The following is a 14,132-nucleotide window of genomic DNA, read 5'->3' on the forward strand; positions in this document are numbered from 1 at the left end:
GGGGGATGTGCCGATGATTCTTCCAGCAGTCCGAACTATCCGCTGCAGTCTTCTGATGTCTGACTTCGTAGCTGAGCCGAACCAGACAGTTATAGAGGTGCAGAGGACGGACTCAATGACTGCAGAGTAGAATTGCAGCAGTAGCTCCTGTGGCAGGTTGAACTTGCTCAGCTGACGAAGGAAGTACAACCTCTGCTGGGCCTTCTTCACAATGGAGTCTATGTGGAACTCCCACTTCAGGTCCTGTGAGATGGTAGTGCCCAGGAACCTGAATGACTCCACTGTTGCCACAGTGCTGTTCATGATGGTGAGTGGGGATAATGCTGAGGTGTTTCTCCTGAAGTCTACGATCATCTCCACTGTTTTGAGCGTGTTCAGCTCCAGGTTGTTATGACTGCACCAGACAGCCAGCTCTTGGACCTCCTGTCTATAGGCAGACTCGTCGCCATTCCGGATGAGGCCGATGAGTGTGGTGTCGTCTGCAAACTTCAGGAGTTTGACAGACGGGTCTTTTGCGGTGCAGTCGTTGGTGTACAGGGAGAAGAGCAGTGGGGAGAGCACACATCCCTGGGGGGCGCCAGTACTGATCGTGCGATTCTTGGATGAGAATTTTCCCAGCCTCACTATCTGCTGCCTGTCTGTCAGAAAGTTGGTGATCCACTGACAGATGGAGGTGGGCACGGAGAGTTGGGTTAATTTGGACAGGAGGAGGTGTGGGATGATGGTGTTGAAGGCTGAGCTGAAGTCCACGAACAGGATTCTCGCATAAGTCCCTGGTTTGTCCAGGTGTTGCAGAATGTAGTGCAGTCCCATGTTGACAGCATCATCCACAGACCTGTTTGCTCGGTAAGCAAACTGCAGGGGGTCCAGCAAGGGTCCAGTGATGTCTTTCAGGTAGTCCAACACCAGTTTTTCAAGTGACTTCATGACCACAGATGTTAAGGCGACAGGTCTGTAGTCATTAAGTCCTGTGATCTTGGGTTTCTTTGGGATGGGGATGATGGTGGAGCGTTTGAAGCAGGAAGGAACTTCGCACATCTCCAGTGATCTGTTGAAGATCTTTGTGAAGATAGGGGCCAGCTGGTCAGCACAGGTTTTTAGGCAGGCCGGTGAGACACCGTCTGGGCCTGGTGCTTTCCTTGTCTTCTGTTTGATGAAGACCCGACGCACCTCCTCTTCGCAGATCAAAGGTACAGGAGGGGGGGAGGTGGGGGTTACTTGAGTTGTTAAGTGATTGGTGGAGAGAGGGTCTGAATGGGTGTAGGGTGTGAGGCAGGGTTTATCAAACCTGCAATAAAACTCATTCAAATCGTCGGCTAGTTGTTGAGTTGACACGGTGCCGGGGGGTGGTGTCTTGTAATTTGTGATGTCTTTCATGCCTTTCCACACTGACGCAGGATCGTTGGCTGAAAACTGTTTCTTCAGCTTTTCAGAGTAGTTTCTCTTAGCCACTCTGATCTCCTTTGCCAGTGTGTTTTTGGCCTGTTTATACAAGACTCCATCCCCGTTCTTGTAGGCGTCTTCTTTGGCCTGACGAAGCTGTCTGAGTTTTGCAGTGAACCACGGTTTGTCATTGTTGTATGTTAAACGAGTCCTGGTAGGGATGCACATATCCTCACAGAAACTGACATATGATGTTACAGAGTCTGTGAGCTCATCCAGATCGCTAGCAGCAGCCTCAAAAACACTCCAGTCAGTGCACTCGAAGCAGGCTTGTAAGTCCTGCTCTGCTTCCCCAGTCCATCTTTTAACAGTTCTTATTACAGGTTTAGCTGATTTCAGTTTCTGCCTGTAGGTCGGTATAAGATGAACCAGACAGTGATCAGAGAGCCCCAAAGCTGCCCGTGGAACAGAGTGGTATGCATCCTTTACTGTGGTGTAGCAGTGGTCCAAAATATTACTGTCTCTGGTGGGACATGTAATATGCTGTCTGTATTTTGGCAGTTCACGGGAGAGATTTGCTTTATTAAAGTCCCCGAGAATGATTATAACAGAGTCCGGGTGTTGTTGCTCTGTGTCAGTGATCTGGTCGCCCAGCTGTTGCAGCGCTGCGTTCACGCACGCTTGCGGTGGAATGTAAACACTTACGAGGATGAAGGAGGAAAACTCCCGCGGCGAGTAGAAGGGCTTGCAGTTGATGAAGAGCGCTTCCAGGTCGGGACAGCACATCTTCTTCAACGCTGTCACATCTGTACACCACCTTTCGTTGATGTAGAAGCATGTCCCACCGCCACGTGATTTCCCCGCTGATTCCGCGTCGCGATCCGCTCTGAACAGCTGGAAGCCCGGCAGATGTAGCATGCTGTCTGGGATGGCTTCATTCAGCCAGGTTTCCGTGAAACACAGAGCAGCAGAGTTTAAAAAGTCCTTGTTTCTTTGGGACAGGAGGAAAAGTTCGTCCATTTTGTTGGGTAAGGAGCGGAGGTTCGCCAGATGGATACTAGGCAGCGCTGTTCTAAAGCCGCGCTTTCGGAGCTTGACAAGCGCGCCGGCTCGCTTTCCGCGCTTGCGCGTCTTGGAGCGCTTGGAGCGCTTGAGCAGCGCCGCTGCACCTCCGACTACAATGTCCAGCAAAACGTCAGAATGGTCGAAAACCGGTAAAATGTCGGGTGGTGTGTACTGCCGAATGTTCAGCAGTTCTTCCCTGGTAAAACTGATTGTCGGAGTATAGCTAAAGACAGGGCAAACTAACAAAAACAGTAAAACAACTGTGGAGCTCCACACCGAGGCGGCCATCCGCGGCGCCATCGTGTAACATAACATTTAACATAACATTTAACTGAACATCATGTATTAAGTAACATGAGAAAGAACATTCTGTCAGCAGTCTATTCTGTCCTCGCTGTTTCCCTTACTTCACACCATCAGTGAGTCCTACGGGTTAAAAATACAACTGGAAGGAAGGAAAAGAAGACAAAAGGCAGTTCCGATACAACGCACTGATAGAAGCACTTCAACTGTGGTAGAAAACTATGGGAGCCGTAGGCATTAAAACACAAGCAGAAAAACAGAGCCAATAACGTAAAAAGATGAGGCCAAATCTAGAAAAAAAAAAATCTGTGTGTGTGTGTATAAAAACAAATATTTTTGGACCAGGCGGCCATGGACAATAACAATAGGGTCGCCAACCCCTGGAGAAGAAAATAAGGGACATTTTTGGGTTCTTTATAGGAAAATTAGGGACAGTATAAGGGACACTCGGAATTTCTTTGTAGCTAATATATATGTGTAAAAAAGAAATCTCTGCTTGACTAAATTAAATGCTAAAATGAATCTGAGACAAATTTAATTTGCTTTTAGCTCACTGACATACATGTCAGTTATAAAAAAAAATAAAAATTTTAATGTCATGCTAAAGTGTCACACCATTACACATCACTACTGACTACAGCGTCTGCCTAGGCCATTTATAACACGTGTTACACAACTGATGGGGAACAGACTCACGGTCCTTTTGAGTGATTTTTTTTTTTAACTTTAATGAACAGACACGAATTCAAAAAAAGCGAAAGCTTAATTTATCTTTAGGCACAGCAACTGATTAAAAGTAGACTGCGTTTCACAAATTTTTATGAACAGCAGTGCAATATTCTGACCGGTTAAAGTGCAAACAAAAAAGTCCCTCTCTTTCCTTCTTCTTAGATCCTCCTTGTTTTTTCCATGAGCGCTTCTTCTCGCTTCTCGCAGCAGCAACAATTTTTTTGTCCTGAAGTACACACACACACACACACACACACACACACACATTTTCAGAACCGCTTGTCCCATACGGGGTCGCGGGGAACCGGAGCCTACCCGGCAACTCAGGGCGTAAGGCCGGAGGGGGAGGGGACACACCCAGGACGGGACGCCAGTCCATCGCAAGGCACCCCAAGCGGGACTCGAACCCCAGACCCACTGGAGAGCAGGACCTGGTCCAACCCACTGCGCCACTGCGCCCCCACTCCTGAAGTACAGTTTCGTAAAATTCACCACATGGTTTATAAAGGTGGGGACAGCTGGTAGTAGTGGTTAGAGCCTTTGGACCCAAAGGTTGCGGGTTTGATCCCCCCTCTGGCTGTACTACCCACTACCCTTGAGCAAGGTACTTACCCTAAAAAATTGCTCCAGTAAAATCATGCAGCTCTATAAATGGGTAAATGATTGTAGATAACAAGTACATACAGGTGGATGTAGGTATTTTCCAGCGGCGAACGGATCGTCGTTTACTGCCAAAAACTGTTCCGTTACTGCAGAACTGCACTGACAAGGAACAGCACCCTCTGCTGGGCTCCGAGCGCAACAAACTGGAAGCACAGCAGCACCGCATTGTCCGTGTGCTTACATTTACATTACAGTACTTTATAGCTGGGTGTGCGGTGGCGCGGCAGGGTTGACCCAGTCCTGCTTTCCGGTGGGTCTGTGGTTCGAGTCCTGCTTGGGGTGCCTTGTGACAGACTGCTGTCCCATCCTGGGTGTGTCCCCTCCCCTTCCAGCCTTGTGCCCTATTGCCAAAGATTAGGGCCCTGGTTTGCAGGTTTCAGACTGTGTGTACTTTATGTAGCAGACACTTTTCTCCAAAGCAACTTCCAATGAACTCTATGTAGTGTTATCAGCCCACACCTTACTCACCAAGGTGACTTACACTGCTAGATACACTACTTACAATAGGGTCACTCATCCATGCATCAGTGAAACACACTCACACATTATGGGGAAACCTGAACAGCATCTCTTTGGACTGTGGGAGGAAACCGGAGCACCTGGAGGAAACCTGCACAGAGACGGGGAGAACATGCAAACTCCACACGGACTGAGCAGGGATCAAACCCATGTCCTCTCGCATCACCCTGGCGCTGTGAGGCAGCAGTGCTGCTCGCTGTGCCATCATGCTTCACTTACACAGGAAAGAACCACCAAATATCTCAACAATTTAGACAAGCTCTTGTACAATTCAATTCTCACAGTGGAAAGAACTATATATTTGGAAAAGCAACTCACTCACTTCTCACACTGAGAATTCTATTTGCCCCTGGATGAACTGGGTTCTCAATAAAAAGGGAGAAAACTGAGCATTAAACTGATTTGTCAATAATAAAGTCTTACTGGTTAACACTAAACTGTTTATTCAAACTATGTTTGCCATATGATGGTCAGTTGTGCAGATTTTAAGGATACCTTCTAAACAGAAGGTTGTCAGTTTGAAGCTCACTTCCCTTGCTGACATGCCCCAATACAACAATGTGCAAATTTTTTTCTTTCTTTCCTTCCTTCCTTCCTTCCTTCCTTCCTTCCTTCCTTCCTTCCATCCATCCATCCATCCATCCATCCATCCATCCATCCATCCTTAGCCTGCTGCATAAATAGCAAAACATAAGTCACTTTCAATAGAGGTGTCAGTGAAATGAAAATTTAATGATATAGCTGTTCAAGTTTTCACATCTACATTTATTCATTTATCCAACACTTTTCTCCAAAACAACACATAACGAAAGGTATGTACAATTATTTACCCTGCTCTTGATGAACTGGTCAGTTATCGGTGTAGATTCCTTATTGGTCAATATACGAAATAAATTAAAAAGATGAAAAGCTGGATCCATTAAGCATACCTGACAGCTCCAGTCCATCGAAGGCACCCCAAGCAGGACTCGAACCCCAGCACAAGTATAACACACATCATTCAGGGAAATCCCAACAAATCCTGAGATTCCTCTATAGCTCCGTGTCTAAATTTTCTTCACACCTTTTCAAAAGACGGTTTCTGGAGGACAGAAGTCGGAACAAAATCTCCCCACAGCAGCCCTCTAATGCCACAAAGCAGTGAGAACCACAACCAGACCCTGGTGCTTAACAACAGGTCAATAACAAGTGCAGTGACCGATAGTGGACAGCGCAGGACTTCTGCTTCCGGATGGTCATTTCCTGCTTTCGATAAAGCCCCTCTTGTGTCCGACTGCAGGACTCCTCCAGACATTGCATTTGAATAGAGAATTTTTGAGTGAAGCCCATATCAGACTTTAAAACATTAATTTTAGACTAGAAAAGCAAATATGAGGGATATTTCATTAACGTCTTGGAAGACCAAGCCAGCAGGATTTCCAGCTCAGCAGAACTGTAACTAATTATTTATTCCCGCCGAATAGGATGTTCCATCACTATAATTATGGTGCACAGAGACATTTTCTGATAGTGAAAAATCAATATGCAGCCTACAGCGGTTACAGCAGCATGAGTCGGTTTGATATGCAATGCATATTTTTCCAAGACCAAGGAGCCATAACAGTCTGTTTTGAGTCTCCTAGCAACCAGGATCCCTAGCAGTTACGAACAAGTCTTCCCTCTGCCAAAACACACAGAATCTGTACTATTCCTTCGTCATGTGCAGTGGAAACATGAATGCACACAAAGTAAGTTATGAACAAGCATAATGTAATTAATTACTGTAGGTAATTATAATTGACCGGTCAAGTGATGAACACTGTACATGGCTCCAGCTAGACTTTGTCAGGATGGAACTAGTTTTCTCCTGCCGCTTTCAGCCACGATTTGCATATCAGCACTAATCGTTAATGAGCGCTGAGCCCGACAGCCGCAAGTTACGACTCCAAAGTGGTCGTTCCATCTGTTGGGATATTAACGCTCTCTGCTCTTCCCAAGTTTCTCTGAGCCACAAGTCTTGGTGTGTCGTAGGGTACTGGTGTGAATATTCAAGTTTATTCGAGAGTTTATTCAAGAGTTTATGGTCATATGTACAGTAAACAGTCCGTTACAACATACAATGAAATTCTTACTCTGTGAATACTCCCAGCAGCTTATGACATAAATTATAAAGACATAAGGAAAAGAAAGACACAAGACATAAATTACAGACATAAGGAAAAAAATATATATATATACATATATATTTATATATTTATTTTTTTTTTTAAATATATATTTTGAAGGTGGCGCAGTGGGTTTGACCGGGTCCTGTTCTCTGGTGGGTCTGGGGTTCGAGTCCCGCTTGGGGTGCTTTGCGGCGGACTGGCGTCCCGTCCTGGGTGTGTCTCCTCCCCCTCCAGCCCTACGCCCTGTGTTGCCTGGTTAGGCTCCGGCTCCCCGCGACCCCGTATGGGACAAGCGGTTTCAGATGGTGTGTGTGTATATTTTTTATTTTTATTTATTTATATATATATAGAAAATATAAATATGATCTGCAAGCAAAGATTTGTTACGTTAAGCCGCACGGACACAGCTAACTGGTTTTCGGGTTTCTGGCAAGAGGTCAAGTGACAGTGTTTAACAGAAAGATTAACCACTCACTTTTACAATCAAGTTGAATTTAAGACTGTCAGCTGCTTTTCTGACACCATGTTATGCTTGGTGTATTTTTGCAGTTAATGTTTTTCTGTGAACACTGCTGAATGATGTAATATTTTGTTTTTTTTTTTTTAAATTGCAACAAAAGGTGATTTCTAAATCATGCATGTACAAAATTTCAGGGTGACCTAGTTCAGCTGCAGGTCCATGGGACATTTCAAAGAATTCCATCCAGCATAAACGTGAACATACTGTATTCCCTGCATATAATAATTGAGCACAACAGCAGGTTTGGCCAGGGCCTGCTCTCTGGTGGGTCTGGGGTTCGAGTCCTGTTTGGGGTGCTTTGCGGCGGACTGGCATCCCGTCCTGGGTGTGTCCCCTTCCCCTCTAGCCTTGCGCCCTGTGTTGCCTGGTTAGGCTCCGGCTCACCGCGACCCTCTTGGGACAAGCAGCTTCAGTCAATGTGTGTGCGTGTGAATATTGACTCATTTCACAAAACATGAACAGATTTTAATTCCACATTAACCTAAGTGGGGAATTTTGCACAATTTTGTAAATTTTTTTATACAACATTTGGCTTTAGGAAAACAGCATAATAGTTAACGCAGAAGTGTACAGCTTGTCTCTTTTCCCTTGGCTCAGCAGAAAGCTTATCCGGTTTTGATACTGTGAACCTGTGCAGACTGATAACAATGTCCCAGTGTGAACAGCCAGTGTGTCACATCTTCACTCGTAAGTGTATCTTTGAACTTCAGTCATAAACATCTTGACCTTCCCCTTGACAGATACCGTTATTGTTTCTTGTGGACTTCGTCTAGGAGGCGCGTTTTCAGAAACCATGTAGGTTTCATGAACTTGTTTCATTGAAGATTTTTAAGCTCTATCTGCCTTAAAATCTATCTGCGTGTTCCAAGGAGACTGATAATGACCAAGGCTGACAACATTCAAGTTGAAAATCATTTCACGTTAATGCTGTAGTAAAGTGTAATTAAAAAACACCTTGAAGGCTTTAAAGGGTTAACCGCTGCTTCGGTATGACTGGCTGCTTCTGGTCGAGCCCCTTCGAGTGCCGTGCTGACGCCGTCGGAGTCACTGGGGTCCTACAAACGTAAACAGACGCTGCTCAGCTTCTTGAAGTTTTGTGGGCAACAGCGTAACAATAACACCAGTGGGACTCTGGAGAAATTACATTTAAAAATCACATTCAGTAATTACATGCTTTGAAGCCTTTTCCCACATATTCCATAGATCTGAGGTTTAAAAAAATCCTTCAGCCTGTTTTGCCAACGGTTCTGTTTTGTCAGATAGTATTTATTGCTAAACTGTCATATTTTATCAGCGGTTCAGAAAAAGAAAGCATGAAGATAATAACACAAGGAGTGACACATTTTGTGAGGCCTCAAAGTAAGCTATACTGAAATAATATCCTATATTTTAAACGGTATCTGTGCATTTATGTGCAACTTTTTAAAATGAATTTTTCTGCTTGTATGCAAAGCAATGCCCAGTTTCACTTATTTACATTTACATTTACATGTACTCGTTTAGCAGACGCTTTTGTCCAAAGCGACGTACATCTCAGCAAAAGTACATTAAGAGAAGGAGACATAGCTGCAGACGTAAAAGTCTCAAGCAAACCTAATTTGTTCCCTACCACTTGCTGCACCGAGGTTCATCGTTCGAGTAGGTAATATAAAGCTGAACATTTTTATTATCAAGTTCAGGTTAGGTACCCTGATAAAACAAAATCTTTCCTTGTACCTCTCACCCCTGCGGTAAAATGGTTTTGAGCATTGCTAGAAGAGAATGAATTTAGCTGTATAATATCCAATTTGCTTTGGGACAGGACTCTTAAAGCCTTTCCATCGAAGGGTTAAATTCCAGACGTGTTGACAGCATGAGGACTTTGATCATGCGTGAGGCAAGAAAACGATATAAAACAGCAAGCTACGATTTAATCGTTCCTTTCTAAAGTGTCCCCCTCCGGAGGACCACTAACAGGACTTTGACTGAGTCCTCGTCCTACAGACTTCAGCGCACATTTAACAAGGTAAGTAGAAAACTTTTACATTTACGCTTCTCTCCAAAGCGACTTACATTGTTAAGGTACTTACAATTATTCACCCGTTCATACGGCTGGGTAATTTCCCTGGAGCAATTTTACGGTAAGTACCTTGTTCACAGGTAGTACAGCCGGAGGTGAAATTCAAACCTGCAGCCTTTCGTTCCAAATGGAGCAGCTCTAATCACTACACTACCAACTGTCCAGGAAAAAAACGGCTCACAATGTTAAGCTCCTTACAAATTTATGCAGTTTAGTAACCTTACAACAGTAATTTTCGGGTAAGTACATTGCTCAATGGTACTACAGCTGGAGGTGGGATTTGAACCTGCAACATCTGGGTCTAAAGCCAGCAGCTGTAACTACTATTCATTTGTACTGTAAATTATGTAACATTAGCATTGGGCTGTGGAATATATGAGACACTGAAGTCAAATATACTTGTGAGTATATACGTATTGACAAAAATGTAATAAAATTAATTTTTTGCATGTTGTGCTGTGGGTAGCAAGTTTTAAGAAAAACTGTGTTAATCAATGACTACGTTCCGCTTTATGCACTTAGTGGACTGTTGCTCAGAGTCACTAATAAGCGTTGTGGCTTATAAGACGACATAAGATCTCTCTCTGCTCTACCTGTGCAGATGGTAGGACTGAAACCATCCGACGTACCGCCCCCTCTGGAGGTAAAGGTCCTGAGCGCTGGAATAGCTGCCTGCATCGCTGACCTGGTGACCTTTCCCTTGGACACAGCCAAAGTCAGATTACAGGTAGAGAACCATCCCTTTGACACTGATTTTATGCAATAGCTAGTAAAAATAATCTCAAAAGTGCCTACTACAGGATACGTTCAGATATTGCCAGTCCATGATTAACCCGTCAGCAGTATTTAAGACAGCATTCTACTGTTTGTGTTCCCATCCAAAGTATGTGGGCCCATTATAAGTGTTTTTACAGTAGTTATTAAACATAGGTGATCACCCAGTGCTGTTACACCTTTTAACCAACTTCACGCCTAGTCATTATCACAAGTTTTGCACTTCTTTTTGGAATTTCGCTCTATAGACCTAATCTACCTGCGATGATAACACTCGTGTGTATGTGTGAACCCCTAAACTTGGCATCCGATACTCTTTTCTCCTTATTATAGTCTCACCCATTCATTCTCAATGGCCAGATCTGACCACACGCTACATATGTACAGATTCAATGAAACTTTGATCATTAATGCAATGTGTTCAGATACCTGCTGTGGAGGATGTCATGAAACCTGGTGGCAGGCAAATAAAAGAAACCACATTTACAACTTGCAAATGGGTCCAATTTGACTGGAACACAACCTGAGTTCTAAGATCCTTTGACTGGAACACAATCAGCCACTAAAGCGTAATGATCAATGGCGCAACGTGCACGCGCAAGTACATTACAAGTGCCTTCGCATATTTCATCACATGTAACAGATCCAGGGTGAGAAAGCTGCAGCGGAAGTTGTCAAGAGCATTAAGTACAGAGGGGTGTTTGGGACGATCAGCACTATGGTGCGGACGGAAGGACCGCGGTCCCTCTACAACGGGCTGGTGGCAGGCCTGCAGCGCCAGATGGCCTTTGCCTCAATCCGCATTGGACTCTACGACAATGTCAAACACTTCTACACTGGCAATAAAAACAGTGAGTCGGGCACAGTGCGATGTACCCTGACAAGTTCGAGTGCCTTTACGCTAAGGTGCTGCAGCAGGGCCCATCATACAACTCAGAGTGGCAGTCTCCAGGTTACAAGTCAAAAAAATGTTATGTAATCATTAATAGTTTTATGCAAGTAAATCAATAGTAAATCTTGGGAAGCTGCTTCAGTCACCAATGTGAAACGTGTTGAAATATTCTTACGAGGCATAAGAAAAAGCTTTATCGTGAAGGGCTGAAATAACGACGCTCTTCGTATAAGTAAAAAACTAATAATGAGACTTGCAAAAGCACTTAAATGAGCTAGGTGAGTGACTGGAGACACTGATGAAATGCTCCATCAAGGCAACAGTTGCATCGTGCATCCACAATCCTCAGACCCTGGGGTTGGCGTGCGGATCCTTGCCGGATGCACCACTGGAGCCATGGCGGTGTCGATAGCGCAGCCCACGGATGTGGTCAAGGTGCGTTTCCAGGCCCAGATGAACTTGAAGGGTGTCCAGCGCAGGTACAATGGCACACTGCAGGCCTACAGGCAGATCTTCCTACAGGAAGGCCTCAGAGGCCTCTGGAAGGGTATGTACACCGGCTATTCTTAAAAAAAACACGTTGCCTATAGTTTGTAAGCACTTTCCAAGACAGTGGTGTCACAATGGATTAACTACTTTCTGGTTTATTCCATGTATTCATGCTTTTGTGGCTATAACGCATGCAATGTATACAGCTCACCCTCACAAGACTGGATGAAATGTAGCCATTGTAACCCCATTCAAATGACTTTTTACACAATGCCAACAAGTGAAGACAAGTATTTTGATGGTGCCAAAGAGAGAAAACAAAAACAGAACAGATTTAGAAATGAAGGTGAAAACAGTGGTGCACCATGAAAATATATTTATAATACTGTGCTGTATTTATGTGCCTGTTATGCTGCATTAGTATTATTTTAACATGAATAATGCATTGAATTATTGAAAAACTGACAAAGGCCTGTTATGTAACATAACATTTACGCATGATGTTTATATTCTTGTACTTTATATAATACACCATAAGGGGATTTGATACTTAAGGTGATGAGGTCGTTAGAATGCTGTCATAAGTCAAGGACTACTTGCATAATTAAATATATTTAACATTATCATTAAAAGTTTTATGCAAGTAAGTCACGCAATGATATAAAGTGATTTGTGTTTTCCACGTTGTAGTTTTTCTTCTTAAATTCTAGAAAATATAATTAAATATTGTGATGCATTGGGCTATGTTGCATTTGATGCCCTGTCGTGCACAAACTGCATTCCAGAAATTTGAATGCTTTCATTACCTCAAGTGTCCATAAGTGGTTGACAGCCATATTAGGACAATGGACAATGTTTTTCATTTGAAATGAACAAAACCATGATGCTTTCTGCCGAATTGCTCAGTAAAATAAAGACAAACACCTCTGCTGAGCAAAACAGAAGTCACTTATATTTGTGTAGTTACCGCTGTTGGTGACAAACGTGTTCGTTCTGTATGATTTGATATTTAAGGCACACTTCCGAACATCACAAGGAATGCCCTGGTTAACTGCACGGAGTTGGTGACCTACGACCTCATCAAGGAGGCCATCCTGACACACAGGCTCATGACAGGTCAGTACTCTTCTTCTCCGAGTCGATTTCCAACAGCTTCTGTCTTCCGTAAAACACGACGCTTGCCATTTTCCCGAGTCATTCTATCTGCTGCCACCGTTTTAATCTTTGACAGCACATAACGATTTTTCATGCTCTGTGAAGCATTGTTACTGCACAGGACAGTGCCCATTTAACACTGTCGCAAAGCTCAGCAGCCAAACCCCAGAATCTCACACTTCCCTCAATTTGCCTCGGACGACAGACAACCTGCCCTGCCATTTTGCGTCTGCTTTCGGGGCGGGGTTCTGTACAACCGTGATCGCCTCGCCGGTGGACGTAGTGAAGACGCGGTACATGAACTCTCCGCCCGGCCAGTACACGAGCGCTGTCAACTGTGCCTGGACCATGCTCACCAAAGAAGGTCCCACAGCATTCTACAAAGGGTGAGTCATGTTTCCATGGCGACAAACTACCATCAACTCTTTGATTATCTCTTATTATATCAGGTGTTATTCTAGGGGAAGAGACCATGAACGAGACTTGAAACTCCTTTTCCAAAAACCTATAACGTGATCTTGGCTGTCTTTGACTCGGACAGCATGTGCCTCAGTTCAGGAAGAATAGTGCAGTCCCACAGTACAGTGCGCCTTGTTGAATAATTGAGAAAAATAACAGCATTTCGAGCATAACTTTCTTCTTGCACCTCTTCACAGATTTGTCCCCTCATTCCTGAGACTGGGCTCCTGGAATGTGGTCATGTTTGTTTCATTTGAGCAGCTGAAGAGGGCAATGGTGGTATCCAGACAGAGTGTAGAGATCACCGCGTAACAAATCGCAATTCATCCAGCCACCAATCGAGGTGCAACAACTTTTAAGAAAAGCACACAAAGGCATGGAACCCTAAGCTATGCAGCCTTACAAAAACAGGCCATCAAAACCGCACACAGCGGATGTTGTCTCACTGCTGTGAAGCCTTCGTTCAGGTTGTGCTTATTTAAATGAATTTTCACTCGACTTGCCAGGGATCTTTCACACGAGGGACTGGATTCGCACAACAGGATCAGCTTTTCTTCAACAAAACACGGAATTAAAGAAAGAACCACAAATATTTGTACTGGCGAAGGAAAGCTATTTTTAAGAACTCGGCCGTTGTTTGATTTACATTTGCTTTCTAACGTTGCTCATGTTAAATGCCTCTTGAAGACACGAAGACACGGGACCTAAGGAAGCAGTAAATTCAGGAAGATGAAATATCTTCATCCTTCATGGTAATCCACCTGAAAGAAACACACCAGAGTGAAATTAAATATTTAAGAGGCATAGCATCTGCAACATGCAATTAGTTTTACAAGTGTAAAAATATTGCATAAAAGAAAAAAATAAGAAAGAATACTGAAGCTGTGTTAGTTTTCATAACATACTGTATGTATTTATAACTATCTCCTCCGGGTGGCAATAATGTTCTTGGAAGCGATGGAACCCAAGCGCTAA

At 44.0% G+C, this 14,132-nt stretch overlaps 1 protein-coding gene across 1 annotated transcript; it reads left to right on the forward strand.

The window, feature by feature from the left end:
• The first annotated feature begins 9,265 nt into the window (after positions 1 to 9,265).
• Positions 9,266 to 14,132, forward strand: LOC108936688 (mitochondrial uncoupling protein 2-like). The gene is made up of 7 exons (XM_018756204.2): positions 9,266 to 9,334; positions 9,990 to 10,115; positions 10,806 to 11,013; positions 11,404 to 11,601; positions 12,558 to 12,659; positions 12,904 to 13,084; positions 13,355 to 14,132. The coding sequence occupies exons 2-7, from the start codon at positions 9,990 to 9,992 to the stop codon at positions 13,467 to 13,469; spliced, it is 930 nt and encodes a 309-aa protein (XP_018611720.1). The 5' UTR covers positions 9,266 to 9,334; the 3' UTR covers positions 13,470 to 14,132.

The sequence above is a fragment of the Scleropages formosus genome, chromosome 3, assembly GCF_900964775.1.
Source record: "Scleropages formosus chromosome 3, fSclFor1.1, whole genome shotgun sequence".
In the NCBI taxonomy this organism is placed as follows: domain Eukaryota; kingdom Metazoa; phylum Chordata; class Actinopteri; order Osteoglossiformes; family Osteoglossidae; genus Scleropages; species Scleropages formosus.

Bases quoted from the DNA above. Each gene is read 5' to 3' on its own strand.
- LOC108936688 (XM_018756204.2), top strand. From the start codon at position 9,990: ATGGTAGGACTGAAACCATCCGACGTACCGCCCCCTCTGGAGGTAAAG. The intron at 11,014-11,403 runs GTGAGTCGGGCA...CACAATCCTCAG, and splicing joins CTACACTGGCAATAAAAACA to ACCCTGGGGTTGGCGTGCGG. The intron at 11,602-12,557 runs GTATGTACACCG...TTGATATTTAAG, and splicing joins CCTCAGAGGCCTCTGGAAGG to GCACACTTCCGAACATCACA.